Below are 26,521 nucleotides of genomic sequence, written 5' to 3'. Positions count from 1 at the left end.
TTTGCTTCAGGATGAGAACAGAAATTGTGCTCTGGCAGTGCGGCCGCAGCAGGAGGCCCCATTAGCTAAAGTGGTGCTTCAGGTTAAGAACAGACCTCCAGAACGAATTAAGTACTTAACTCAAGGTACCACTGTACACCCACTTCCAAATCAGCTTGTGCACACTTCATGCAAACCCATGCGTTCTTTGTGATGGTGGCCAAGCAGTCACCCACACCAGATTCAGGGCTCACTCTGTGAACCTCCTTCCTTGCCCCACTTGCTCTGAAGATGCTGGTAGCCCCCAATTCCTGCCGCAATTCAGTTTAAAAGGAAATGAGGGTGATCCAGCAGTTTGGCCCCAAGTCACACGCCCAGAAGTCTAGAAGGGTGTGTGAAGCCCCATGGTGCCATACAATGTTTGTATCTAATCCTGTACCCACAGGCAGGGCCCGTAACTCAAAACCGACTTCTTTTCTTTCCAATCAGAAACTGCTTAGACCACATTCTCCAGAAGTGTTTAAAAAGGGTGGGGTTACTGCATTTACACAAGCTCTGCTAGATCTTTTTTTTTTTTTTTTTTTTTTTTTTTTTTTTTGGTGTGTGTGTGGTAATTGCAAAGCAGAAATATAAAGCTCAGAACCAGTGGACAGATCGGGGCAACTGAATATTTTCTCCCATTCTTCCTGGAGAAGCAACTTTTTTAAAAAATAAAAAATGCCTCTGTTAAATTTCCTCCTCTCTTCTCCTGTGTGCATCTGTCTGCTGTGCCTGGTCTTCTTCTTGGCATCGCTCTATTTTCCAAGGAGCTTCGGAAAACCGAATTTTAAATTCCCGCCTGGTCCGACGCCTCTCCCAATCATTGGCAACCTACATCTGCTGGATATGAAAAGGCAGGACAAATCCATATTGAAGGTAGGGAATAAAATCGCTTCACATAAGTTGTGCTTTTGGTCCCTTTGTGCAAATTCAAGAAAGGATTAGGGAAGAGGGAGAAGTCTGATTTGGTTCCCATTCAGAGGCGAACTTAACCAAATCCACACATTCCAAAAGAAAGTGCAAACTGAAATCCACACTTTTCTACTTTTTTATTTTTTGCAATGCAGTTCTCTAGCTAAGCTGCCGTTAGGGTAAAATGTACATACCGGTATGCTTGCATATGTTATTGAAAACATACAGGAAAGTATTGTATTTGGCTGAATCGCTTGCAAAAATATGTATATCTGTCAAAACTGCATACAAAAAAATGTGTTTATTAGGAGAATTTTTTACTAAAATGCTGCTGAATTTGTGTAAGGATCTTTTTAAAGTCACAAATTGCTACAGAAATGCGCAGAACTGAATTTAAAATTAGGAAACTGAGAGACTAAGAGAACTGCAAATTGACAGATTTGCCCATCCCTAGTAAAGATTTATATTTCTGGCATACATTTGTTTTAAATCAGCTGAGTAAGATAATGCTGTGCTGCAGGAGAACCACGAATGCAATCACATGTTGGTTCGAGTTTAACACAGTTGTTATCTCTTTATGTGCACATCCTCTACGTATTTCATCCATTTTATTTGTTTTTTACTTTTGTGGAATTACTCTAGAGTAAACAAGGAGTGGGTTGCAGTTGTGCACTTTGAAATGGGTCTTCCTGCATTACTTCCACCAGCCCCTATTCAATAGTTAATTAAATTTGCTGTAACTGTGGGGGCTTTATATATTAATTTGACAGCTCCCACCCCCTGCTTTAGCAAACAACTGGTGTAAAGAGAACTCACAGTACAATTATGTAACATGCATTTGGCTCTAAAGAGGCAAAGTGTTTGTTTAGATAATCTTTTTTGAATAGGGATGGGGGGAGAGTTTGCATTTAAAGGCAAACTTACATAACTGGCATTTTCCAAAACAGTATGAGAGCCAAAACACAGCCACTCTTCAAAATTTGCAGTTCTCCAGATTTTGCAGTGGACTTCACCAGCCAAATAATGTGCAGTTGCCAGGGGCCCAGCAGAGCTTCCTGTTTATACCTGCATTAAGCCATGTCTAGGCACTTAAGCATTCAAGAATGTACATACCTTGGTTCTCAAACGCCTTGGTACTCGTACGTTTTGGCTCCAGAACTCCGAAAACCCAGAAGTAAGTGTTCCGGTTTTCAAATGTTCTTTGGAAGCTCCTGCAGCCAACCGGAAGTCGCATCTTGGTTTTCGAACAGTTCCGGAAGTCAAACGGACTCCTGGAATGGATTAAGTTTGACAACCAAGGTACCACTGTCTTAGTTGTACTAAAATGCTGATCAGTTTTCATGAGGACTTTTTTTTAAAAAATTGCAAAGTAATATGGAAATGTGAAGAACTGAAGATCAGAAAAATGTGAAACTAAGAGAAACTGAAACTGACACGACTCTCTGGTCCCTAATGACAAGGCAGAGCAATTGGTTATTCAGTCCATCCTTCCTGGGCACAAAGTCTCCTCCAAATATGTAACTGTCAAAGAATAGTGAAATATACTCAGAGTCCTGTAGTGATTTCATGCTCTTTATTGCAGCTTGTAAAACAGCGATTGAATTGCCCCCCAAACCTCAGGCTTTTATATACATTATTTACACAACGAGTCCCGTTTGATTGGTTGATTCTGCTTCCCTCCTGGAGCCTGATTGGTCTTTTCCTGCAGGCCAATCAGTTGTTGCATTCTACGATCCTACCAGCCTAATAGGCTGATTAACTTCCTCCTGGAGCCTGATTGGTCTTTTCCGGCAAGCCAATCAGTTGTTGCATTCTAGGATCCTACTTGCCTATTGTTCTAGGATCCAAGCTTAGTACATAACAAATAGCTATTCATCAGAAGCAGAGTTCTCTACTGCCTTCCACTCCAACAGGCTGCCATGCAGCCTGTTCTATCCAGATCTCCAAGAACACTTCAGATACCCTGAAAACAAGATCCATCTTCAGGGAAGAAGGAGCTGATGATGTTATTCAAGTCATTCTCGTTTGCCTCCGTTTAGGTGTAGGGATTTGAGGGAGATTCGATTCAGTTCACATTTAAAGACAAACCAAGCAATCCCTACTTTCTGAACCAGTATGTGAACTGAAATACAGTTACCCTTCAGAATTTGAACTTCTCCAAATTTTTCAGTCAAGGAACGGGTACCCAAAATGTATGTATATTGGGTGTGCATAAGAATACATGCATTAACAAGCAGAAATACACAAAAAAAATGCATTATATTGGAGGAAAATGCTTTGCCAAAAGTGTAAATTACTGAGCAAAACTGTATATTAGGAGATATTTGCAGCAGCAACAAGACCATTTGAAGATACTTTGTTATAACCCCTACTTACTACTTACAGCTTGCTGAGAAATATGGCCCGGTGTTCACCCTCCATTTTGGATTCCAAAAAGTAGTAGTGCTGACTGGCTACGAAGCTGTAAGAGATGCCCTTGTGACCTTTACGGAGGACTTTGTGGACAGGCCGCCAATCCCAATATTTGAAGAGATTCAGCGTGGAAATGGTAACGGACTGTCATGGACTGGCTGGATACAGAGGAATGGGGGGAAGCACCAGCTGGGAAACCCCCAGTGGTAGAAGGTTCAGAGCCAGGGGATTGTTGGTGGGATGACAATGAGGGAAAAGAGGGAGCAGAATGGGAGGAGGAGGTGTCAGAAACGGCAACAGGGTTTAGTGAGCAGGAAGAGGCTGTGGCAGAGAGCAGTCCAGACTCAGAGGCAGGAGAGTCAGGCTGCTGAAGAAGCGAAGGAATCTCCCCCTCCTGCTGTGACTGGTTCCCCTCTCCCCCAGTGTCCCAGAACACGCAGAGAAATGAAGAGGGTGGAGTAAAGAGAGACAAGATGAATGAGCCTTAGGCTGCTGGGGAAGGAACCTTAGAGAGCGGTGGGAAGGCAGGGACCTTCAGTCCTTGCAACTGCTTCATTGGTACAAGAGTTGCTGTGGTCACTAGACCTGTGCTGTTTTGGTTTCTTTGACTAAAGAGTTAATTTCGCTGACAGTCGTGTTTTTTTAATTCCCGACTCCTCCTCCAGACATTGACTAAACACAATTGCCTCAATTCCTGCTTTTCTGCAAGTCCCTTATAAAGTTGTGGCATGCTTTTGTAAGGCAATCAGCAGCTTGTGAGAAGGAGGTGGGCCTTGATTTCAGGATGCTTGGAACTGCTGGGTGAACTTAGGGTTTGGGAATGTCAGGTTGCAGAAGAACCAACCCCCACGGCAGGTTGCCAGTAACAGATAAGACAAGAAAAAGGCCTTACCACTTATTCAACATTTACAGAGAGAGGCTTGGGAATGCAGCCTCTCAGAATAATGGTGTTGTCCTGAGTGACTCTCCACCCACCCCCCTTCTCTCCCACTTCCTCATTCGTCAATAGTAGCACCCCCTCTACGGTTGACCCTTAGGGCCATCTGTCTTCAAGCTCTTTGCTCTCCTACTTTTAAAGCTCGCCAGGTTCTGGGAGATGGTGGGTCTGGAATGCTTTCTAGTGATAACGTGTCAGCCAGCTGCTCCTCTCCCATTATTTCCCAGCTTTCCCCCTCATCTTCCTCTGAGCTGTGACCTCCCTCAAACTCCTGTTGTAATTTTGAACCGTCATCTTCTTCTCTGGAAGGGTCACGCTGGGGAGGCAGTCTCCACCATTCCTCCTCTGCCCAGTCCCTGACAGGGGAATGGGGAAGATGAGAAGAACAGTAGTTCTGGTGATATATATATATATTTACAGGAAGTCTGATGTATGATGTATCTTTAAAAAAAAAAGCATTTCACAGAACTCTTCCCTAATTCAAATGAACAAGACCATGTCTTATGTCTACCCCTACAGGGGTGTTTTTTTCCACCGGAGAGCTGTGGAGGACTACCCGAAGATTCACCATGGCCAGCATGCGCAATCTTGGCGTGGGGAAGAAGCTCCTAGAGCAGCAGATTAATGAAGAACTTGGTTTCCTTGTAGAGGACATTAAATCCTTTGAAGGTGAGTTTGGAAAATTTAGGAGGTTAGGACAGAACCAGCTGCACAGATATAAGATGGTGGACACCTGGCTTGCCAGTAGTACATGTAAAAGGGATCTGGGGGTCTTAGTAGACCACAAGCTTAGCATGAGTCCACAGTGTGATGCAGCAGCAAAAAGAAAAAAAGCTAATGGTATTCTGTGCTGCATCAAGAGAAGTATAGTGTCGCAATCAGGAAAGTCTTAGTCCCACTCTATTCTTGGTCAGACCTATACTGGAGTCCTGTGTCCATTTCTGGTCAGCACAATTTAAGAAGGATATTGAAAACCTGGAACATGTGCAAAGGACGGAAATGAAGATGATAAAGGGTCTGGAAACCAAGGCTTATGGGGTAATTGGGTATGTTTGGCCTGGTAAAGAGAAGATTAAGAGGATATGTGATTGTTGTTGTTTAGTCATTTAGTCGTGTCCGACTCTTCGTGACCCCCTGGACCAGAGCACGCCAGGCACTCCTGTCTTCCACTGCCTTCCGCAGTTTGGTCAAACTTATGTTCGTAGCTTTAAGAACACTGTTCAACCGTCTCGTCCTCTGTCATCCCCTTCTCCTTCTGCCCTCAGTCTTTCCCAACATCAGGGTCTTTTCCAGGGAGTCTTCTCTTATGAGGTGGCCAAAGTCTTGGAGCCTCAGCTTCAGGATCTGTCCTTCCAGTGAGCACTCAGGGCTGATTTCCTTCAGAATGGATAGGTTTGATCTTCTTGCAGTCCATGGGACTCTCAAGAGTCTCCCTCAGCACCATAATTCAAAAGCATCAATTCTTCGGCGATCAGCCTTCTTTATGGTCCAGCTCTCACTTCCGTACATCACTACTGTACTGGGAAAACCATAGCTTTAACTATACAGACCTTGGTCAGCAAGGTGATGCCTCTGCTTTTTTAAGATGCTGTCTAGATTTGGCCTGCTAAAGAGGAGATTAAGAGGAGATATGATAGCCATCTTCAAATAAAGGGCTGTCACGTGGAAGATGGAACATGCTTGCTTATCCTGCTCCAGTGACTAGGACACCATTAATGGCTTCAAGTTAGAAGAAAGGAGATTCTGACTAAACATTAGGAAGACCTTTCTGACAGTAAGGGCTGTTTGACAGTGGGACAGACAAGAGGTGGTGGACACTCCTTCCAAGCAGAGGTTGGATGGCCATCTGTCATGTATGATCTAGTTGAGATTCCTTCCTTGCAAGGGGTTGGACTCGATGACCCTCAAGGTCCCTCCCAGCTCTACAATTCTATTATTCTAAGTCAGAGTGACTGCTCAAAATAGCCAGCGTTGTCCAATCTTCCTGCAAACAAGTGAGGATAAATGCTTAATGAACAGAGTCTCCCAAGTCTCCGAGGTGTGGGTGCCTCTAGCGCACATGTGCATGAGCATTAACACACCAAGCTGTGCCCAGCTTACCATTTCACACCCTGCAGCTACTGAGAGATGTTTTGAACCACTGATAATAGCATTGATCCAAGACAGGAGGTGGTGATAATGGGAAAACTGTCGACATGCAGAGGGCTGGGAGACCAGCTGGCTAGCCCCAGCTGGGCTGTCTCCTTCCAGTCTTCCCGCTGTGAAGAGCATCGGCATCTGCTCTGACGTAAATCAGCGACCTGGGCTTTCAAGCCAGGACACACTATCAGCAGAGTGAACTGCATACACAGAATGGGCGTGAGGCTTGTGGAAGCATACTACAACTACAGATTTATTAATCATAAATCAGGACAAAGAAACATGTCATCTCTCTCTCTCATCTTCTCAGAGAGAGCCGGAAAAGCAAAAGCTATACACAATGGAAGTTCCCAGCAAGCTGTGCTGGAATGTAAACAGACATGTGACATGCAACAGTTCCACACGTCTGCTCCTTAAGGTGGAATGGAAATCTCAACAAAAACTGGGTCGTTTTGTGGCAAGGATCGTTGCACTAGTTGGGTTCTTTATCACTTCCAACTCTATAATTTCCCTTATGTGCACAGTGAGCAACTGGTTTTCTAGGAAAACCATACTGGAGAAATTATGGACCCCACAGTTATCACTCCCTCCCTCCATGAACTTTTCTTACCTCTTGACTTCTATGATTCTATGATTGACTTGGCAAGCGGCTGCTGTTTTACTTCAGAATCTCTAGCTGCTGATCTTCATTTATTGTTGTTTCCACCAGGACTTGTCCCTGTTTTATTCTTGGTTTCATCCATTTAGGTGAACCTTTCGTTCTCAGAACCTTTAACACTGCCCCAACCAACATTACTTTCGCTCTGCTGTTTGGAGAGAGGTTCGACTACAAAGATCCAGTATTCACCACTCTGCTAAGACTCATAGACGAAGTGATGTGCCTTCTTGGATCTCCATTCTTGCACGTAAGAAAACTTTGTAGCTGCTACTTCATACACTTATGGGGTAATAAACTGGAAGGAATTCCAAACTAGATGTGCTGAGCTGAGGGTCCAGGCTTTGTCTTCCCCATTCAATAGAAAGTAAGAATGATGGGTTTATTTATTACATGAAGAAGAGTGAAATTTCCCCTGGGAGCTGTAGTTTGCTAAGGGAGCTGATCTCACAGTTACCTGCACCCTTAAAATGGTGTCTCATTGCCTTAAATACATGATGCGGATATGACCATAGTCTAAAACTCAGTTTTCCCCTGTTCTAAGTCCAATTTGCTAGCCACTATACCACGTTAGTTCTCTTTAGCATGTAAGATTCTCAACCTTGAGTGAGGTTCACACAATTCACACAATTTTAGGCCCCATCTACATCATACATTGAAATCACTCCTATGGCAGCTTTCAGTTTTTGTGTGAGAGAGATTAGATTTCCTCTCAACTGCTTATTGTGTTACAAAGCTGAAGGTTAATAGAAAGTCCATGCAAAATCAGAATGCAACACGCATTCACTTTGACCTATAGATACCTGATCCAAGAGAGGGGAATCCAAGACTATTATAATCCCAGTCTGGGTTAATTTTCATTTTACTCCAGGGGGCTCTGACCTCTTTTCGTCACAAACAGTGCTGTTTCCATTCCGCTGCAGTTCAGTTCACACCAAATACTATTTTATTAATCTCACTGTCTACTATTTAACACAACTGATATATATACTGTGTGTGTGTGTGTGTGTGTGTGTGTGTGTGTGTGTGTGTGTGTATGCATATATAAAAAACTTCATTACGGTTACAGATCAGCATATACAACTGACATAATTTTTCTCTGTGTGGTGTTAGTTACAAATTTAAGCTAATTGATGACATTTCCCCCCTATACCATTCGTTTCAATGCAAAGGCCATTTATTTTGATGCTGAGGAAACACAATTCAAGTCGGGCAGGGGTGCAGAGTGACCATCATCAATTACATACCCTTTGCAGACTGAAAACAGCAACAACAGCAAATACCAATTGGTATTCACTGGATTGATCTCCATTTCATGCGTGGGTTGAGTAAGCAGACATCAACAATTTCTGCTTCCTGAAGACTCTGGGGAGGGGTAAGACAGTCACGGGAATACCTATTTCCTTGGACAATCCTTTCCCCAAGCACAATCCTAGTGAATGACTTTTGTCTACATTACTTTTCAAGGTAGCTAACATTTATTTCAAACCCCCCCCCCCAATGTTTTCCCCTTAATTTCCTCCTGACTAGCTGTTTAATTTCTACCCGTTCCTTGGATTTCTTTTCAACGCTCACAAAATTCTACTGAAGAGGATCGAAGACGTCCGTATCATTATAAGGGAATACATCAAGACAAGCAAGCAAGACATCAACGCCAACAGCCTCAAAAGCTACACAGATGCATTGGTCTTCAAGCAACGAGAGGTATTTTGATGATTCAGGTTTCAGGACCTCAGAAGTACCCTACTGCAGGGGTTGGGAATCTCAAACCCAGGGGCCAAACGCATCCTTCTGTCTGGCCCTTGGCACTCTCGCCAGGCTACACCTCCTCCTAGGACCACCTCACACTTTTCACCAGCCCAATTATGCACCATCTTTGAGTGGTTTTGCCTGGTTGGAAGATGGAACAGAGTCTGTGTACAAACTAGCCTTCTGTACAAAGACAAGCAATACATTAATGGCTCTGCCAGCTTTTGCCTCTGGCCCCATCCACTATGGGGAGCCAGTGTGGCCTAGTGGTTAGAGCAGCCTTCCTTCCTCAGACTTGGCCCTTCAGATGTTTTTGGCCTACAACTCCCATGATCCCTAGCTAGCAGGACCAGTGGTCAGGGATGATGGGAATCGTAGTCTCCAAACATCTGGAGGGCCAAGTTTGAGGAAGCTTGGGTTAGAGTATTGGGCTAGGAGCTGGGTGACCAGAGTTTGAATCCCCACTCAGCCATGAAGTTCACTGGGTGACTTTGGGCCAGTCACTGCCTCTCAGTATTATTGTGGGGATTAAATGTGTATGCCACCCTGAGTTACCTGGAGGAAAGATGGGATAGAAATGTAACAAATAATGCAATAATAAATAGATAATGTGGCCCTCGAAAGGTTTCTCCAGAAATGAATGCAGCCTTCAGACTGAAGTCCCAACTTTGGGACTTCAAAGCTCCCAATCACCTGTCATCCTTGCCCCCGATCCCCACACCTGTTGGATTTGGCCTGAGGCTGGATCTAGACACATCGAAAAAGCATTTCAGGAAAACACATTGTAAAAGCAGGAAATCGTGTCAGTGAAAGACGCAACTCCACAGCGCCATCAAGTGTCACGGTGTTATAACACATATAAAACACTTTTCCTTTACTAATTTAGCTGAGTCCTGAGAGGCTATGATCCAATTAAGAATTGGGCTCGTTGAGCCAAAAAGGTCCCTCACCCCTGGCCTGTCTAGTCCAGCATCCTGGCCAACAAGATGAGTCTGAAGTCCACAAACAAGATGTGATGCTGTGTTCCTCAGCTACTGGATGCCAGAGGCATATATTTCCACCGATACCTGTGTACAGTGGTACCTTGGGTTACAGACGCTTCAGGTTACAGACGCTTCAGGTTACAGACTCCGCTCACCCAGAAATAGTACCTCGGGTTAAGAACTTTGCTTCAGAATGAGAACAGAAATCACGCAGCAACAGTGCGGTGGCAGCGGGAGGCCCCATTAGCTAAAGTGGTACCTCAGGTTAAGAGCAGTTTCAGGTTAAGAACGGACCTCCGGAACGAATTAAGTTCTTAACCCGAGGTACCAATGTATTAAATAGAGTGAGAATATTTTTGTCTTCAATTTCAATCATGTGTTCTACCACCTCCTCAGGATACGACTAAGCGAGAGAACCTTTTTAATGATGACAACCTCATCGCTTCGATCCTGGATCTTGTCATGGCTGGAACAGAGACCACGGCAACGACATTGCAATGGGCCATTCTGCTGATGATGAAGTACCCAAAGATTCAAAGTGAGTAGCCAGTTCATTCACAGTCTCCTCCTGCTGCTACTGCTTCTAGATGATATGAGCTTCTAGGCAAAAGAAGCCCCATGGCTGAATTAGGCCCTAGGCCCATCTAGTCCAGCATCTGTTTCTCACAGCAACCAATCCGATGCCTCTGGGAAGCCCACAGCTGGAACCTAAGGGCAATAGCTCTCTCTGAACTAGGGAGGGAGGAGAAATTCAAGTCAGTATGCATTTAAAGCCAAATCTATCAAATTTGCACTTCCTGAAACAATACACGCAAGTCCCACTATCCCACTATCGTGTTATCACGAAATTGTTTGTTTGACAAGCGTTTGCATAATGAGTCAACGATTTCCACTTATTCCTATGGGGAAATCTCTAATGTGTTTCTGACCAAGGAATTTTGACCCCAAAAGGATAAAAGAAACCCGGGGAAACCTGTGGACCAGAAAAAGCACAACAAATTAAGGTTCTTATGAAGGCTGCTTATTTGTTTACAGTGCTACACGCAAGTCCAGCTGTTTAGATATCTGAATCTGTGGTGTGTACTAATTCCTCGTGTTTGGATAAGTGAATTAACCAAGCCAGGAGTATCTGGAGGTGCAAGGAATTTAATTGCACCCTGTTCTTCGGTTTTGTTCCAGAAAAGGTTCAAGAGGAGATTGTGCGGGTTGTGAAACCAGGCCACTGGGCCACATACGATGACCGGAAAGACATGCCCTATACCAATGCAGTGATCCACGAGGTGCAGAGATTCATCACGCTGTTGCCGCATGTCCCACGCAGCACATCAGTTGACACGCATTTCAGGGGCTACTTTCTCCCAAAGGTGCATGCCTGATTTTGCATGCTGAGAATACTTCATTGTACTTTAGCATTGTTCTGTTAACTCTAGTTAATTTTAACAGCTGAGCTGCTCTTGAGCATGACTTGTGTTCTGTTCTCCCTTCACACCTGCAGGTTCCTCACTTGATGGCAATGTAATGCCATGCTGACCCTGACATGTATGTGTGAATGAAACACATGCTTTCTTGTGGGTCCATTCACACATGCAGCTCATCAGGGGTTGAAACCATAGAACACTGGTCCCGAAAGACCTACATTGGCTCCCAGTACGTTTCCGAGCACAATTCAAAGTGTTGGTGCTGACCTTTAAAGCCCTAAACAGCCTTGGCCCAGTATACCTGAAAGAGCATCTCCACCTCCATCATTCAGCTCAGACACTGAGGTCCAGCTCTAAGGGCCTTCTGGCAGTTCCCTCACTGAGAGAAATGAGGGTACAGGGAACCAGGCAGAGGGCCTTCTCGGTAGTGGCACCCGCCCTGTGGAACGCCCTCCCATCAGATGTCAAGGAAATAAATAACCATCTGACTTTTAAAAGACATCTGAAGGCAGCCCTGTTTAGGGAAGCTTTTAATGTTTGATGTTTTATTCTGATTAATATTCTGTTGGGAGCTGCCCAGAGTGGCTGGCGAAACCCAGCCAGATGGGCGAGGTGTAAATAAATAAATTTTATTTTTATTTTTAATAAATGAAGGTAACATTCATGTGGGAGTTAGCCCTTGGTCAAGTCACGTTTCATAGAATCAGAGAACTGTAGTGTTGGGAGGGACGAGGGTTGTCTATGCAATTTCTGCAATGCAGAAATTTTTTACCCAGTGTAAGGCTCGAACCCACGACATTGATATTAAGAGTCTCATGCTCTACCGACTGAGCTATCCCAAGCTGCCATCTGGTGCTGCTCCTAAGAAAGGCACCATAGGTGACTAGCAGAAGGCCTCTGAAGGGGAAACTGCAGTCTGCCTTCTGTATATCCATTCTCTGCTGAGTGCATTTGTGAATGTTTGTGTTTGCCTGCCCGTCTTTACATCCTCAAGTTGGAAGATTCAGGACAGATAAAAGGAAGTACATCTTCATGCAACATATAGTTAAACTATGAAACTCGTTCCCCAGGGATGGCTACCAACAAGTTTGTTAAGAGAGCTGGGAATAGTAGCTCGGCGGGGGACGACTACAGTTCCCAGGATTATTTCAGTGGAAGTGAGTGTGCTTTAAATGTATGGTGTGTGCGCAGCCTTGGTTTGTAAATTGCAAACTGGGTAGGTTCCTTTTAAAAATGCAGCATGAACAAAACCCTTCAAGGCTAAAGTACTGTATTTTTCGCTCTATAGGACGCACCGGACCGCTCCCCGGGCTTCGGGCTGCAGGCAGCTATCCGCAAGCCTGCGGAGCCTAGAGGGAGTTCCCGCCGGGCTTCGCAGGCTTGCAGATAGCTTCCTGAAGCCTGCATTCGCTCCATAGGATGCACACACTTTCCCCCTTCATTTTTGGAGGGGGAAAAGTGCATCCTATACAGCGAAAAATACGGTATTTTCCATTGCCTTATTGCATCAATGCAGGAGCAGTCCTGGTAAATGAGATAGCAGTTTTCAGACTCTAAACCTGATTTTCTCTCATCCCTGCTTACAATTTCCATCACCTCCCCCCCATGCTGTCTGATCCAGGGAACGATGGTGATTCCTTCGCTCACTTCAGTGCTTCTGGATCCAAGTCATTGGGAGACCCCTCACGAGTTCAACCCTAACCACTTCCTTGACGCCGATGGGAAGTTTGTCAAGAAAGAAGCCTTCATGCCTTTCTCCTTAGGTACTTATTTTTTTCCCCAAATACATATTTATTAAATTTCCACTTTAAACAAAGAAAAAAACAATAAATTTCAACAATCATTCACACAACTTCTTTTCCACCGCTCTGCCAAGCAAAGACTTCCTTCCCTTCCTCCAACAGGTTTTCCTATTCCAATCTGCGTCTCGCGGTTTCCTCATATTTTGTCAAGTCCACATTGTAAGACTTATTTCAATCCTGCTAGTCTCTTCAAACTTCTAAAGTTATTATTTATGTAGTCTATAAATTTACTCCAGTCTCTTTGGAATTTTGATTCGTCCTGATCTTAGATCCTGCAGGTCAGTTTTGCCAATTCCGCGTAATCCATCATTTTCGTCTGCCACTCCTCCAGTGTTGGTAACTCCTGTAATTTCCACTTTGGGGCTAATAACGTTCTGGCAGCGGTTGTTGCATACATCAATAGTCTTTGGTCCACCTTTGCAATTTCCTCTCCCATCAAGCCCAGCAAAAAACCTTCTGGCTTTTTGGGAAAGGTGTATTTAAACATCTTTTTCAGTTCATTAAAAAACCCTTCCCAAAATCATTTTGTTTTCTCGCATGTCCACCACATATGATAAAAGTCTCCATCCTTCTCTTTACATTTCCAGCATACTTTATTACTTCTCCTTAGGTACTTAAAGGGGTTCGTTCGTCTTGGCGGTATAAATCTGTTGAAAAATTATCAGCCTCCCTGTGCAGTGTTGTGATGGGGCAGGAATTTCTTGAGAAATTCTCCCTTCTCTGCAGCTCTTAATATGGAGCCCCCTCACGTGGTCTGGAACAAGTAACTCCCTTGCATTGGGAGCAAGGTGTGTGGTTATTGGCAAAGTATTTATACGGCCCTGTAGGCTGCTCCAAGTGTGAACTGTTCGTATCTTTTATAATTCTTCCAGCAGCCTTGTAAGGCTGGCCAGCCCTTTAAACCCCATACAATGGTACCTCGGGTTAAGTACTTAATTTGTTCCAGAGGTCTGTTCTTAACCTGAAACTGTTCTTAATCTGAAGCACCACTTTAGCTAATGGGGCCTCCTGCTGCTGCCGCACCGCCGGAGCACGATTTCTGTTCTCATCCTGAAGCAAAGTTCTTAACCTGAAGCACTATTTCTGGGTTAATGGAGTCTGTAACCTGAAGCGTATGTAACCCGAGGTACCACTGTATTGCAGATGAGGCCGAGGTGAGGGGTGACTGGATCCCTCTATTGCTAGCCAATGCCAGTTTTGCATGTACATTCACAAAGGGCCTTCCTATCCTGTTTCCACACTATAATGAGATTTTGAAAACTGCATTGTAAATGTATTTTCCCCACAAACATATTCAGGTGTGCGTTTTACCCTAAAATGTTCGTTTTGTTTTTTGTTTTTTATTTTATTGACTTAAAAAAAAATTATACAGACAGCAAAACAAAGAAGTCTAAATTAACATTGCCTTCTACCGATAAGAAATAATAATAACTATTACAATAATGAAAATACTAAAAGTACATTTACTTCCGCTTTTAAACTTCTATTCTGGTTACAATATATTACTATTCTATAAGAATCTATTATAGCCTTTGCTGTCCCATATATTATTTCCCAAATTCAACCTAACCCTCCCCTCCTCCCCACTGCTTACCTTCACCTGTGTGAAATCTTCCCATCATAATATATTTTTTCTAGTTGCTTTGATAAAATAGAGTAACTTGAAAACTCTTAAAGTATAATTACTTCTTTTGTCCTTACACGCTTATCAATTTGTTAAGCAATTGCTAAAATGTTCTTTTTGTAGGCATTTCCCCACCCTGTAATATACCCATTTTTGAACACATTTCTGCTTCTTTTTAACAGTGCCTTTTGGTACATTTTCTAAGCTACGGCACGCGATTCAGAGAAGTGCAAAGGGCGGGAGGGCTCTTTTCAAGGCGTGCCACCAGTCAACTCCCAATTCTTTTTCGGTTTTGCAGGGCGCCGAAATTGCATCGGCGAAAGCTTGGCCAAGATGGAACTTTTCTTGTTCTTCACGGGACTGCTGCAGAAATTCACTTTTCAGCCGCCACCAGGGCTTACGGAAACTGACTTGGACTTGACCGTTCCTCAGACGACCTTCACTTTGAGGCCGCAACCTCAGCTGACTTGCGCCATTCCCCAGGAGTGAAGAGAGGACATTGCGATGAGATAATCCACACACCATGAGGGGGAACTCAAGTAGGGCATTCCTTTTGGCGGAGCAGGAAGTGATGGATCAGTACCTTAGCAAAGCTAGAGTTGCCATGGGGTGTATGCTTGAGAGGCAAATGCAGCTGGTCCCAACAAACTTGACTTTTCCCATGTTTGTCATACTTTTAAATATATGCATAACAGCTAAAGCATGTGGGAAAGCAAACGTCCTATACTTGGACTTTCGGAAAGCTTTTGCTAAAAGGGTGAGTTTGATATTGGAGATCATTACGAAAAGGATTGTGAAAATAAAATTATAGGTACCATCATGCCTTTATAGAAACCTATAGTGTGCCCACACTTGGAATACTCTGTGGAATTAGGATTGTTGCACCTCAAAAAGGATATTGTAGAGCTGGGTAAAGGGCAGGAAAGCACAACCAGAATGATTAGAGAGTAGAGGAGCTCCCCTGTAGAGAAAGAGGCATGATGTTTGGGGCTATTTAGTTTTTTTTGGGGGGGGAGAGAGTATTCAAAAGATCTTAGGTTTTGTTTCCCTTAATCGTTGCTGCTTCCCAGAGGCGGGATAATTAATAGCAGTACTCAACACCAAAACCCGTTCTCAATTCCCAATTCAGAGCCTCTGCTGCCTCCCTGCTGCTAGTCGAGGTCACAGCAAGCACTTTCCCAAAACTTTTTCTGCTAATAAATTTACACTTGGGGTTCTAAAATCCACAATTACTGAGTCCATTTTGTTCTCATATTCTGCTGTCCCAGGACTATACTTCCTGCCTATTTTGGATCTAGAGTCGCATTAAAATTTATTAATGTAAAATAGACTAGGGAGAGGTATTCCAGCCCCTTGTTTGCAGGTTCACAGCAGATTCAATAATACTGAAGATGCTTTGAAAAAACAAGGAACAAAGGTTATGACGGTTATAAGAAGCCACGTGGAGAAGAAAGGTTTATCGTACTCTCAATGTCTTGTTTTCAGATCATGATCTATGGTTTCAGCCAGGGAAAACCACTCACCTCACAGAGTGTTTGTTGTGGGGGAGGAAGGGAGAGGAGAATGTTAGCCGCTTTGAGACTCCTTAAAGGGAGTGAAAGGCGGGATATCAAATCCAAACTCCTCCTCCTCCTCTTCTTCTTCTTCTTCTTTGGGTGGTAACCCAGATGTTTGTGTGCTTTGTCTATTCAGAAAGTGTGGGTGATAATCAGATTCCTCATAGTGAAAACGAGTGAAAAAGGAACCCTTCTGTCAGGCGGCAAAATTCAAAAACGATATTATATAAAAAAGAGGCTGGATGGCTATCTGTCAGGTTGTTTTGTTGCTGCATGCCTGTGAAGTGTTTAATGACGGGAAGAGGCACTTCACAGAGCGGTTTGCCATTAAAAAGTTCTCCTGGGATGCCTACCTCCTAAGCTGCTCACTCACCCACCTGACATTGTTTTCACACTGGAGTTAGCATGACGACAACCTTACATTTTTATGTATATAGGCAGATAAATAAATATGCTAAACAAAAGTTTGACATTGGCATAGTTTGCATCTGTTGCGCCAAGTAGCAGGTGAAGCCATGACAATGTCATGGTTCAAACCGCCAGCTTGCTTCAAAATGGCAGCCAGCATCCCAACATTGACAATACTTGCCACTCCCACCTCAGGAATCCTTGTGCCAAATTCGACAACAATCTCTTAAGAAGTGTTGAAACGCATAGAGAACAAATAGACAAACTGTTCCCCAAAATATAGAGTAGATAATAATTTATTATTATTATTATTATTATTATTATTATTATTATTATTATTATTACCATTATGCAATTTAATACACACAAAACCTCACAACATGCATTCTTGGCTGTCGTTTTAACCACCACCCTTTCCCTAATTGGATGACCAACTGAGACATTCAACAGTCAGAAAAATACAATGGTTTATTGAGTTTGGAGACTCCAGTTTGTTCATGACACTATGAAGATTTGTTCCTCTCCTTTGCAAAACGCTAACGTGGGTAAAATATATGTTTAACCAGAAACAGGAGATGCTATCCAACCAAGTCACACTCAGAAAAGCCCCAAACAAATCAGTGGACTTATATAACTGAATTGATTTTAATGGGACTACGCCGGCCAGCATTGGATCCCACCCACAGCTTTACAATATATCGAAAGAATGTGGGTTTCTATTAATGCAGAGCACTTAATCAAAATCACAAACTAGCAGGGTTCATCTTACCAAGGACTAAATGTAGTGTTCTTTTAAAAAGATGAATGGCAAAACCTTCCCAATCTTTGGAAGAGAGGAATAAAGGGAGAAAGAAAGAGAGGAGGACGCCCCATATGAAGAAATTTTTCACATGGCAGTTAGCAAACAGTACAGCTGGTTCCCATCAACACATGTCACATTGCCTTGTTCCCATTTCTAGTGCCAATTTCACATGACTGAAAATTCACCTCGGTTTTAAAACCACATGATGCATCTGTGACAGCAATCATGGGTTCTGCGATTCCATTTTGCTCCTTGGCTAAGAGCCTAGGAGGAGGACAGCTAGCATCTCCATTTGATATGGCACCCAGACTACAATGTTTCGTCCTTCTTTATGAGAGACGGTGCTGGTTTGCAGCAAGCGTTTGAATTGCATTTCCTTGAAAGGCTCCTGAGATGCAATGCACTCAATTCTTTACAGGCCTCTGGGCAAGCTGCTGCTGAAACAAGCAATTGGGGAACACAGTGCAACTCTCATTCAGATGCTGTCTGATCAAGTGTCTAATTGTATTTTTCTAGATCAAACTGGGGGATCAATCAGGCATGCGTCTGCTGGGTTTTGGAGTCACTAGGACTGCCCCCCCCCCCCAGTTTTGGATGGCACAAATGTTTGAGGAAAAGCAAACAAATCAGAATGAAAACCCAGCTGCCTGAAAGGTGCACTCGTTTTCATTGAAGGATGTGTGGATTCATGAAGACACATTTCCCATCCCAGATATGGAGCCGATAATGTTCCATTAAGTCCTCCTTTGCTGTCTCCGTGTCCTGTTAAAAGACAACATCCCTTAATAAAAACTGGTCAGGTGATGGGAGTAAACTTTCTGCCTAAGATCCTAGTGCAAAAAGCAGCTAAAATCTGAGTGAGGTTTTGCCTTTATTCATGGTTACATATCCAGCTCCTTAAGCCCAGAAGAACTAATTACTCCTATGGGGAAATGGCCCCCTGATACAGGACCTAAGCAAGGAGCAAAGCATCCTTTGAGTTAATTCAACCTTTGATTTTCTTAGTGTTGGGTGTCTGATAGGGAATTTGTGCAGTTAGAAAACCTGCTTTTTAAAGAAAAACACCAGGCAGCCATCTTACTCTGTCTAATGGTATGACCCATAGGCGTGGACAGCCCCTTGATTCATTTGTTTCAGTGCAAGAAGGAGTGCAAATGACTAGACAAACAAATAAGGACAGGGGAGAGGTAAGTAGGCAAAATGCTAACAAAATAACCACAACAAGAGTAGTCAAGAAGTCAAAACAGAAGATTTTTCCTGCAAAGTTTTTAATGTATGACATTTTAATGTATTTTTAATCTTTGTTGGAAGCTGCCCAGAGAGATGGGCGGGGTACAAATAATAAAATTATTATTATTATTATTATTATTATTATTATTATTATTATTATTATTTCAAGCAGGTTTGGAGGGCAGAGGTCAGGGTGGCTCCTCTTCCTCCTTGCTTGCAAGCTGCAAAAGCAGCCCCTCACTCTCACAGATTTCTTTCCACAAAAGATGGAAAGTGGAGCTTGGACAGAGACAGAGCAATGAGACAAGAGATAGATGCAGAAAAAGGCTTCTATCTGTGGAGGAGGGAGAAGGAGTCCTTCTTCCTTATTGCAATTGCTGGAGCCATATTATTATTATAAATAAAATTTATTATTATCACCCCCGAGACAGATCCAGTCAGAAGCTGCACCTCAACTCCCAGCCTTTTTATTCTGCCTGCATCTCTGTCTCTCTGCGTTCCTTGATATCCACTTTCTTGAAACTTTAGCGGGTGCCTGAGCAGCCTCGGCACACCCCTTGAGACCACCTGTAGTAAGGTCGCCATTGTTGCTAATCCAAAGCCTGAGTGTACTTAGCAATGTCCTTTGGAAAGCACATATACAGTAGACATTTGGTCAGTTGGTAGAGCATGAGACTCTTAATCTCGGGGTCAAGCCCCACAGTGGACTAGATGACCCTCGTGGTCCCTTCCAACTCTACAATTCTATGATTTCAGATGATTTTTTAAAAAGTATTATACCTGAAGGCAACTGTTTCATGGGCAGCGGTCCTTTTGGTTTACGTTCTTTTTTTCTAATAGCGATCTAATAAAAGAAATAGGAGACAATTAATTTCAACTAAGTAGATTTATATTTGATATAAGTATCAAAATATGAAAAGCTGAAAAGAATGGTCACATAAAAAGCACACTTAAGTATGAATACATTTTACAAAATTAGAATAGGAAGAATTAAACTAAAAACAGGGAGCCCAGGTTCCATAGTTTAACTATAAAAGAAGTACATTAAACTATGAAGAAGTACATTCTTTTGTCTGTCCTGGATCTCCCAATATTCAGCTTCATTGAATACCCACATGTTCCAGCAGTATGAGAGAGGGAGAAAAGCTTTTATCTACCCACTTTATCCATGCAATGCATGAATTCCTTGATCAGCAGGGAATTAGTGACCACTGTAACAAAGAGTCATGTTTTAGGAAAATTTGCCATTACCGAAAGCCAACAGATAGCCACTCACTTAAAGAACTTGGCCTGTGTTAAATAGCTCCTAGCTTTTGCGATTTCATCAACAAGTTTCTTTAAATCATCTCCTTCAAACAAGGGGAAAGCTGGATCCTGAAAAAAGAAATAAGAATTCAAGTCTTTGGATGGGTGGAAATTTATCGGTAAAGAAAATAAAAAGTTTTCACAAAATGTAGAGAACTGAAGAGCAGAAAAATGAAGAAGTGAGAGAAACCAAACTGGACAGATCTGACTAGCTCTAATCTCATCTCACTTTTCATAGGCACAACTATGAACCAGAAAATTAGAGAACTGATACGTCTGTCTATCTGCAGATACGCCCTGTGCTTGCCTTGCCCTCTTAAATTGGTTCATCTATGTGTACAGGGGGACACGGGTGGCGCTGTGGGTAAATCCTCAGCGCCTAGGACTTGCCGATCGCATGGTTGGCGGTTCGAATCCCCGCAGTGGGGTGCGCTCCCGTCGTTCGGTCCCAGCGCCTGCCAACCTAGCAGTTCGAAAGCACCCCCGGGTGCAAGTAGATAAATAGGGATCGCTTACCAGCGGGAAGGTAAACGGCATTCCGTGTGCTGCGCTGGCTCGCCAGATGCAGCTTGTCACGCTGGCCACGTGACCCAGAAGTGTCTGTGGACAGCGCTGGCTCCCGGCCTCTAGAGTGAGATGAGCGCACAACCCTAGAGTCTGGCAAGACTGGCCCGCACGGGCAGGGGTACCTTTACCTTTATGTGTACAGGAAGCATACAAACAGGTAGTGCCCCAGGTGTGGGCTGCTTAAATGGGCAAGGGATGGATCCGAGGGAAGCCTATCCCGCTCTGTCGGCTCCGCCCCATGACACAGCCAAAATCCCCAGGCTGCATCCCCATTTGCCAAAGCAGGGTTCAGGCTAGGATCCGGTTCCTGATAGGCGGAATAAATAAAAAGGTTAAGTGGAATAGAGATAGAGAAAGGACTGTTCCTGAAGAGGTATGGGAATGTTTATGATATTTATTTATCTTGTTTTTCTATTGCAACCAAGGAAAACTGTTTTAAGGGGGCATATGGCAGCATAGAAAATTCATAAAATATATAATATAGGAGAAGGTAATGCTGAATTTGTCAGGAGGAAAGGGGAGATTTTGCTCATGTATGGTGATGGAAAAATCAGAAAGCAAAATGTTTTTGAAGTCTGGTGATAAAGTTGATTAAGGACACTTTCCCAGTTAAACCTTAAACCCAAACCATTGCAAAATTTACTGGATGCAGTAAAAATAGTTATTAGCCTGGATAAACACAAGGCAGTTTTATATGTAATTACAAATGCAAGAAACGTATTTGCTATATTATGGAAGGGTATTTAAAAAACCACTAGTAAAACAGAGTTGATTAAGAAAATATGGGATCAATCTGAAATGGCTAAGCTTACAGCACTTGAACACATCAATAAAATAGGCATTGGCATTAGAGACATGAGAACCTGTGATTCAAAATATTTTTAAAAGGAGTTGACTATAAATTACTTGGAGTGACATGGAGTCATTTACAGGAGTCTATAAAGGTTAGGTTTTTTAAGTGACTCCGCTGGAATAGATTACTTGTGGCAGAGAGAAACCACACATACAGGCGTCTCCCCACTTAAGTGTGAGCGAATCGCACACGACTGTGTACATGTGCGGTGCCGGGAAATAAATCATTCAGACCCAGAAATGGAGGGGGGAAGCTGGCGAGTCCTCGTCGCTCACAAGAAGACCCTCCCTGGAGCCTGAAGAGGACATCAGTGAGGGCGGAGGAAGCCCCAAAGAAACCAGTCATATTCCCATGTCAATTTGTTTGTGGTTGGCAAAGCCAAAAGGGAAGCCTCTCCTTCCACAAATGACTCGCCATGTGAAACTGCTCAAAAAAGCAGAATGAGCTATGACCCAAAAGGCACTCTCTGGAGATTTTCTTTTTTGAAAAGCAGGGAGGGAAAAACCTGTTATTTGTTGATGGATGGGGGTACGTATCAAGATTCCCATGCTTGCCTTAGCAGCTCAAAGGACCAGACAGACTTTCATGGTACTACACGGGATCCCATGTGCCGGGATCCGGAGTGCAAAATAAGGTACACCATGAGATGCTACATCAACTCAACATACATCTTCGTCCTTAAAGCCTTCCGATAGTAGCCGGTGTGCTGCCATCTGTCCGTCCACATCCCCGTGGCACCGATGGTAGCGCCCACCTGTCTGGAAGGCCAGTTTCTTAAGAAAGTCATTAGCTGCTCTGTGGAAGACAAGAGGGATGGGGGTGGGGAGAGTTCTTTGTACTATCTTTCAAATAGGTTTGGGTGTTATCATCACATCTCTTCTAAGAATGCCATTTCAATGTGGGTGACATCACTGCTATGTTGCATCAGCCAGCCCTGCCCAGAGAAGTAATTCACATTTGCTTGTAACTTCAAACCAAGATCCTGGGACCATTAAGAGTGAGGTTCGTTCTTGGTTTTTGTTTATTAAGCACAAAACAAGTTGTTCAACATTTAAATAATGCACTTTATTAAAATAATATTGGACCCCTCTGGTTTTCTGTTCACCCATCTCTCACTGTTAGCGAGCATTCTGAGCATGTTCAAATTGCCTGAGTTTCTCCCCAACCCCGTAAAGGTATGCCTCTCTCTTTTTGCTAGTTCTGTGAACCTTGAATTGTCCCAAAGCCTGCTGATCCCTCCCTCTTGTGCATGGATGATGCAGTTTGAGGAAACTTTCAAAACCAGTGCAGCTCCAGTCCTAACCTTACGGATCATGCAGTTTTAAGAGGAAGACCTCGTGGAAATGGAGAACACTCTGTTCAGTTGCCAGTTTCATCCATGTTTTCCCTCATTTCCACCAAAAAAAAAAAAAAAAGGATCAGAAAGCCAACTTTTCCCCCAGCAAAGCAAAACATACCTGTCTGAGCAATTAAACGAAATAGTGTGGATTATAATTGCTCGTTTCTTCAAAAGCATTTCAATTTCTTTCAGGACCAAACTGCAGCTGGTGTCTGGTTTTCCATCAGTCAGAACGTACAAAGCCTCAACGTCCGGAAGGCTGAAAGCTCTCTGAAAGAGCAGAATGGCATAACCTATATAATAATCAGGCTATGCAGAAGCACACTATGGTGAAATATAGTTCACCCCACAGGCAATCAGGGGGAATAATTGGCTCTTTCTAGCTGTCCATGCTCTGCAGCTTTGTTTGCACAATGCTAAACCTAACTCTTTGAATGTCTTAGTCCCTGCCCTTCCTCCAAGCTCAACAAGTCAGAAACAAAATGGTGGACTCTCATTTGGAATTTTCTAGGAGGCGGAAACTTCCAGCAGAACAGAGATGGAGCCACAGTAATAGCGGCATGCCAGCTAGAGGTCTTCAGTAGGAAGACACCCGCTCTCTGCCACAGGGACCCTGGTGAACACAGAACGCTCTGCCCTGCTTAACAAACCCGTAAAGCCTTGAGAATGGATGTATTCCCATGAGCGTGAAATGTTGACAGCCACTGTACAGCGTCATGGCATGTTTCGTTTGTGGCCTCCACAAGGCACTCCTGCCAAACGTCAACATCTTCGGCAAAGCTGATGAGACTGAACCTGATGAGAAAGAGGTGTGTCTGTCAAAACATTAAGCCAGCTAAGGCTGCCATATCAACCACAGAGCTGAGAAAAGCCCAGCTTTCAACATTCAACTGGCATGCAAAATCTGTTGGGCAAAAGAAAACATTTAGCTCCACCCACAAGCTTTTTGCCGTGAAATGTGCCTCTTTGTATTATCTGAGCTGGTTGCCTAATGCCCAGGCAGCGTTCCTGAGGCTGTAGTTAATTTTCTGCTAGAAACAAAACCACTGCGTTTTGTCTGGACATAAAGATGGAGGTTATCATTAAACATGGCTGATGACACCCAGCGCTCTCTCTCTCTCTCTCTCTCTCTCTCTCTCTCTCTCTCTCTCTCTTCCAACACAGGAGAAGCACCAGGGGCCTAGTCCACTTCTTCGTCCAATTTGTTGCAGGATCTTCCTCTGCCCTTTGTGTGGTGGCTATTGTGTGGTGTTTGACCTTGCTATGGTTAACTGTTGGTTGCTGTATTCAAGGCCCGGTAGGAATTTGCCCAAGGGACATATTGGCTCTGTCCTTTGCTTTCACCTACCTCATACAACTTTGGTGGTTAAGGCATTGGGTAAGTCTTTGGTGGAGGGGAGGTTGTAGCCTACAAGTGTATCTCATTAAAGGCATCCAGGAGAAGCCCCATCCAGGTGGGGCTACGGCCATAGCACTCCTCAAGATGGCAACCCTGCAAGGGGTACCTATTTGATGTGTGTCATTAGGTCCTCTTTGCCTTGGGTTGACCCCAAACAGTAAACCTCAGTAGGCTGCCTAATGCTCAAACGGTTTCCCAATACCTTGCCAAACCTTTTCATATGTAATCAATAAAGTCGTGGCCTGATTTGACCTAAGCTACGTGTCCTATGTAATCACTGGCATTGGTCCTACAGGGTGGGGGGGGTCTGATTTCTGCAATGATGCTTACCTCACTAAGGCTTGCACAAGAGTGTTAAAAGGATATTGTGCAAGATGCCTGCACTGATTAAAAACCAAAAAAGAAAAAGAAGGATTATTTATGTCGTGAAATTATAATCTCCTATGGGAATCTCCCACATGTTCTGGGTGGAGAATTGGAGATAACAATCCCTCCTAACTGAGTTACTGAAATTGAAACGTGCCATTGTGCGGTAGCTGGTAGAAACAGGCATGGTTGTATCATTTGGGCTGCCAGAAACAAAATAAAAAAATTCCTTCCAGTAGCACCTTAGAGACCAACTAAGTTTGTTATTGGTATGAGCTTTCTTCAGATACATCTTAGAAGGACCAAAACACAAGCCAGTCACTACATGTAATTAAATCAACATTTTATCCTTTCTGAGAAGAAACACTTGAGGAAAGCCATATGAGAGCATTTGAATATCCATAAGGAGGCTACTTATGGGAAAGCAAGTTGATACCCCAAAGCAGGGTCCTCTCAATGACTCCTTTTTTCTAATATTAAATTCAGTTCTCCACATTTCCGCAACAATTTGCGGATTCTTAAAAATAATAATTTTTTTTAAAATCCTCATGAAAATTCTTCAGCATTTTAGTGCAAATTTCACCTTATAAACACATTTTTTTTCTATATAGTCTTGATTTATGCACATATTTTTGTAAGCAATATCTCCTACTATAATGCATGCTATTTTCACAAATATAATCATTTTTGTGCAGGTTTCCCCCTAATATATGTATTTTGGTAAACAATGGATGGAGAACTGCTTTGCAAAATTTGGATACGTGTGAATTTATAAGCATGGCTGTGTTTCGGTTTTCAAATTGTTTCGGAAAGTGCAAATTCGATAAGTTCGCCATTAAATCTGAACTGACTTGCGTTTCTCCCTCATCTTAAGGTCACCTCTGCACCTTCCTTACTTCACATTATTCTTCCTCAGCTGTTCCCAAATAAGGGAGGTGAGCTCTTTTGTGACCTCCTGCAAAGAACGGTCCATGGAACCAGACGTATCAATCAGGATGCAAACATTCGCTTCCAAAACGACACCAAACAATCGACGACTACCTATTTTTTTTAAAAAAAAAAGAAATAAAATGAGCAGGTAGGCTGAACATTCAGATGGGGTGGAGTGTTACTGCATTTGTTTTCATGGTTATAATGCCACTGCTTCTGTCCCGATTTGTAAGGTTCCTTTCACTCCGCAACACCCTTAAGTTTTTGTAACACAGGGGAATTGAAGGCCATTATGGGCTGCACTGACATGCATTTTACAAAACACAAAACTCAACTGAGTGTGTTTGCGCACAGATGATGTGGGGCTGGGTGGAACTGAACAGCTACAGGACAGTGAATCCCATCCCTAGTCACCACCACATCTAGCTTGTTTCTCAGCTCAGTAATTAAACTCAAGTGGCCTTGCACTAGTTACCATCTTTAGGTCTTTATTCTCACTCACAGTTTTTTAAAAAATGACAGTGATGATATTAACTAATACAGTGGTGCCCCGCAAGATGAATGCCTCGCAAGACGAAAAACCCGCTAGACGAAAGGGTTTTCCGTTTTTCGATGCGCTTTGCAAGACGATTTTCCCTATGGGCTTGCTTTGCAAGACAGAAACGTCTTGCGAGTCTTGCGATTTTTTTCGCTCCCCCCCTTTTTCTAAGCCGCTAAGTCGCTAATAGCCTTTTAGCTGCTAAGCCGCTAAGCCTTTAATAGCCGCTAAGCCGCTAAGAGCCTTTTAGCCGCTAAGCCGCTAAGCCGCTAAGCCTTTAATAGCCGCTAATCCGCTAAGCCGCTAATAGCGCTAATCCGCTAAGCCGCTAATAGGGTTGCTTCGCAAGACGAAAAAACCGCTAGACGAAGAGACTCGCGGAACAGATTATTTTCGTCTTGCGAGGCACCACTGTAATAAACTTCATGTGAGCTATGGGCTATTCAAATGTTGGAAGCCGACTTGCAAATAATTATCACCTCTCCTTTGTAATTTCTGTCTCAAAACTATCGCAATGGCAAAATGTTAGCTGTTCTCATGCAGTGTCTTAAGAAAGGGGCAATGTTGGTCTTGTCTTTT

The 26,521-nt window shown here is 43.4% G+C and overlaps 2 protein-coding genes across 2 annotated transcripts in view; one reads left to right on the top strand and one right to left on the bottom strand.

Moving 5' to 3' along the window:
• Positions 1-579: 579 nt before the first annotated feature.
• On the top strand, positions 580-15,471 carry LOC114583958 (cytochrome P450 2W1-like). The gene is made up of 9 exons (XM_028705349.2): positions 580-894; positions 3,316-3,478; positions 4,799-4,948; positions 7,166-7,323; positions 8,604-8,777; positions 10,202-10,343; positions 10,985-11,169; positions 12,845-12,986; positions 14,948-15,471. The coding sequence occupies exons 1-9, from the start codon at positions 697-699 to the stop codon at positions 15,136-15,138; spliced, it is 1,503 nt and encodes a 500-aa protein (XP_028561182.2). The 5' UTR covers positions 580-696; the 3' UTR covers positions 15,139-15,471.
• A 2,344-nt stretch (positions 15,472-17,815) lies between these two features.
• VWA3A (von Willebrand factor A domain containing 3A) overlaps positions 17,816-26,521 on the bottom strand; it is a 53,232-nt gene continuing 44,526 nt past the window's right edge. The window contains exons 30-36 of the mRNA XM_028705345.2: positions 25,371-25,515; positions 23,360-23,504; positions 22,828-22,979; positions 22,039-22,165; positions 19,922-20,019; positions 19,426-19,489; positions 17,816-18,177 (exon numbers count right to left, since the gene is read on the bottom strand). Of these exons, the coding sequence (XP_028561178.2) occupies positions 19,441-19,489; positions 19,922-20,019; positions 22,039-22,165; positions 22,828-22,979; positions 23,360-23,504; positions 25,371-25,515 (716 nt within the window). The 3' untranslated portion in view covers positions 17,816-18,177; positions 19,426-19,440. The remainder of the gene's footprint in view (positions 18,178-19,425; positions 19,490-19,921; positions 20,020-22,038; positions 22,166-22,827; positions 22,980-23,359; positions 23,505-25,370; positions 25,516-26,521) is intronic.

The sequence above is a fragment of the Podarcis muralis genome, chromosome 14 (assembly GCF_964188315.1).
Source record: "Podarcis muralis chromosome 14, rPodMur119.hap1.1, whole genome shotgun sequence".
Classification (NCBI taxonomy): domain Eukaryota; kingdom Metazoa; phylum Chordata; class Lepidosauria; order Squamata; family Lacertidae; genus Podarcis; species Podarcis muralis.
Note: the sequence above shows the minus strand (reverse complement) of the source record. Positions and strands in the feature narration are given on the sequence as shown.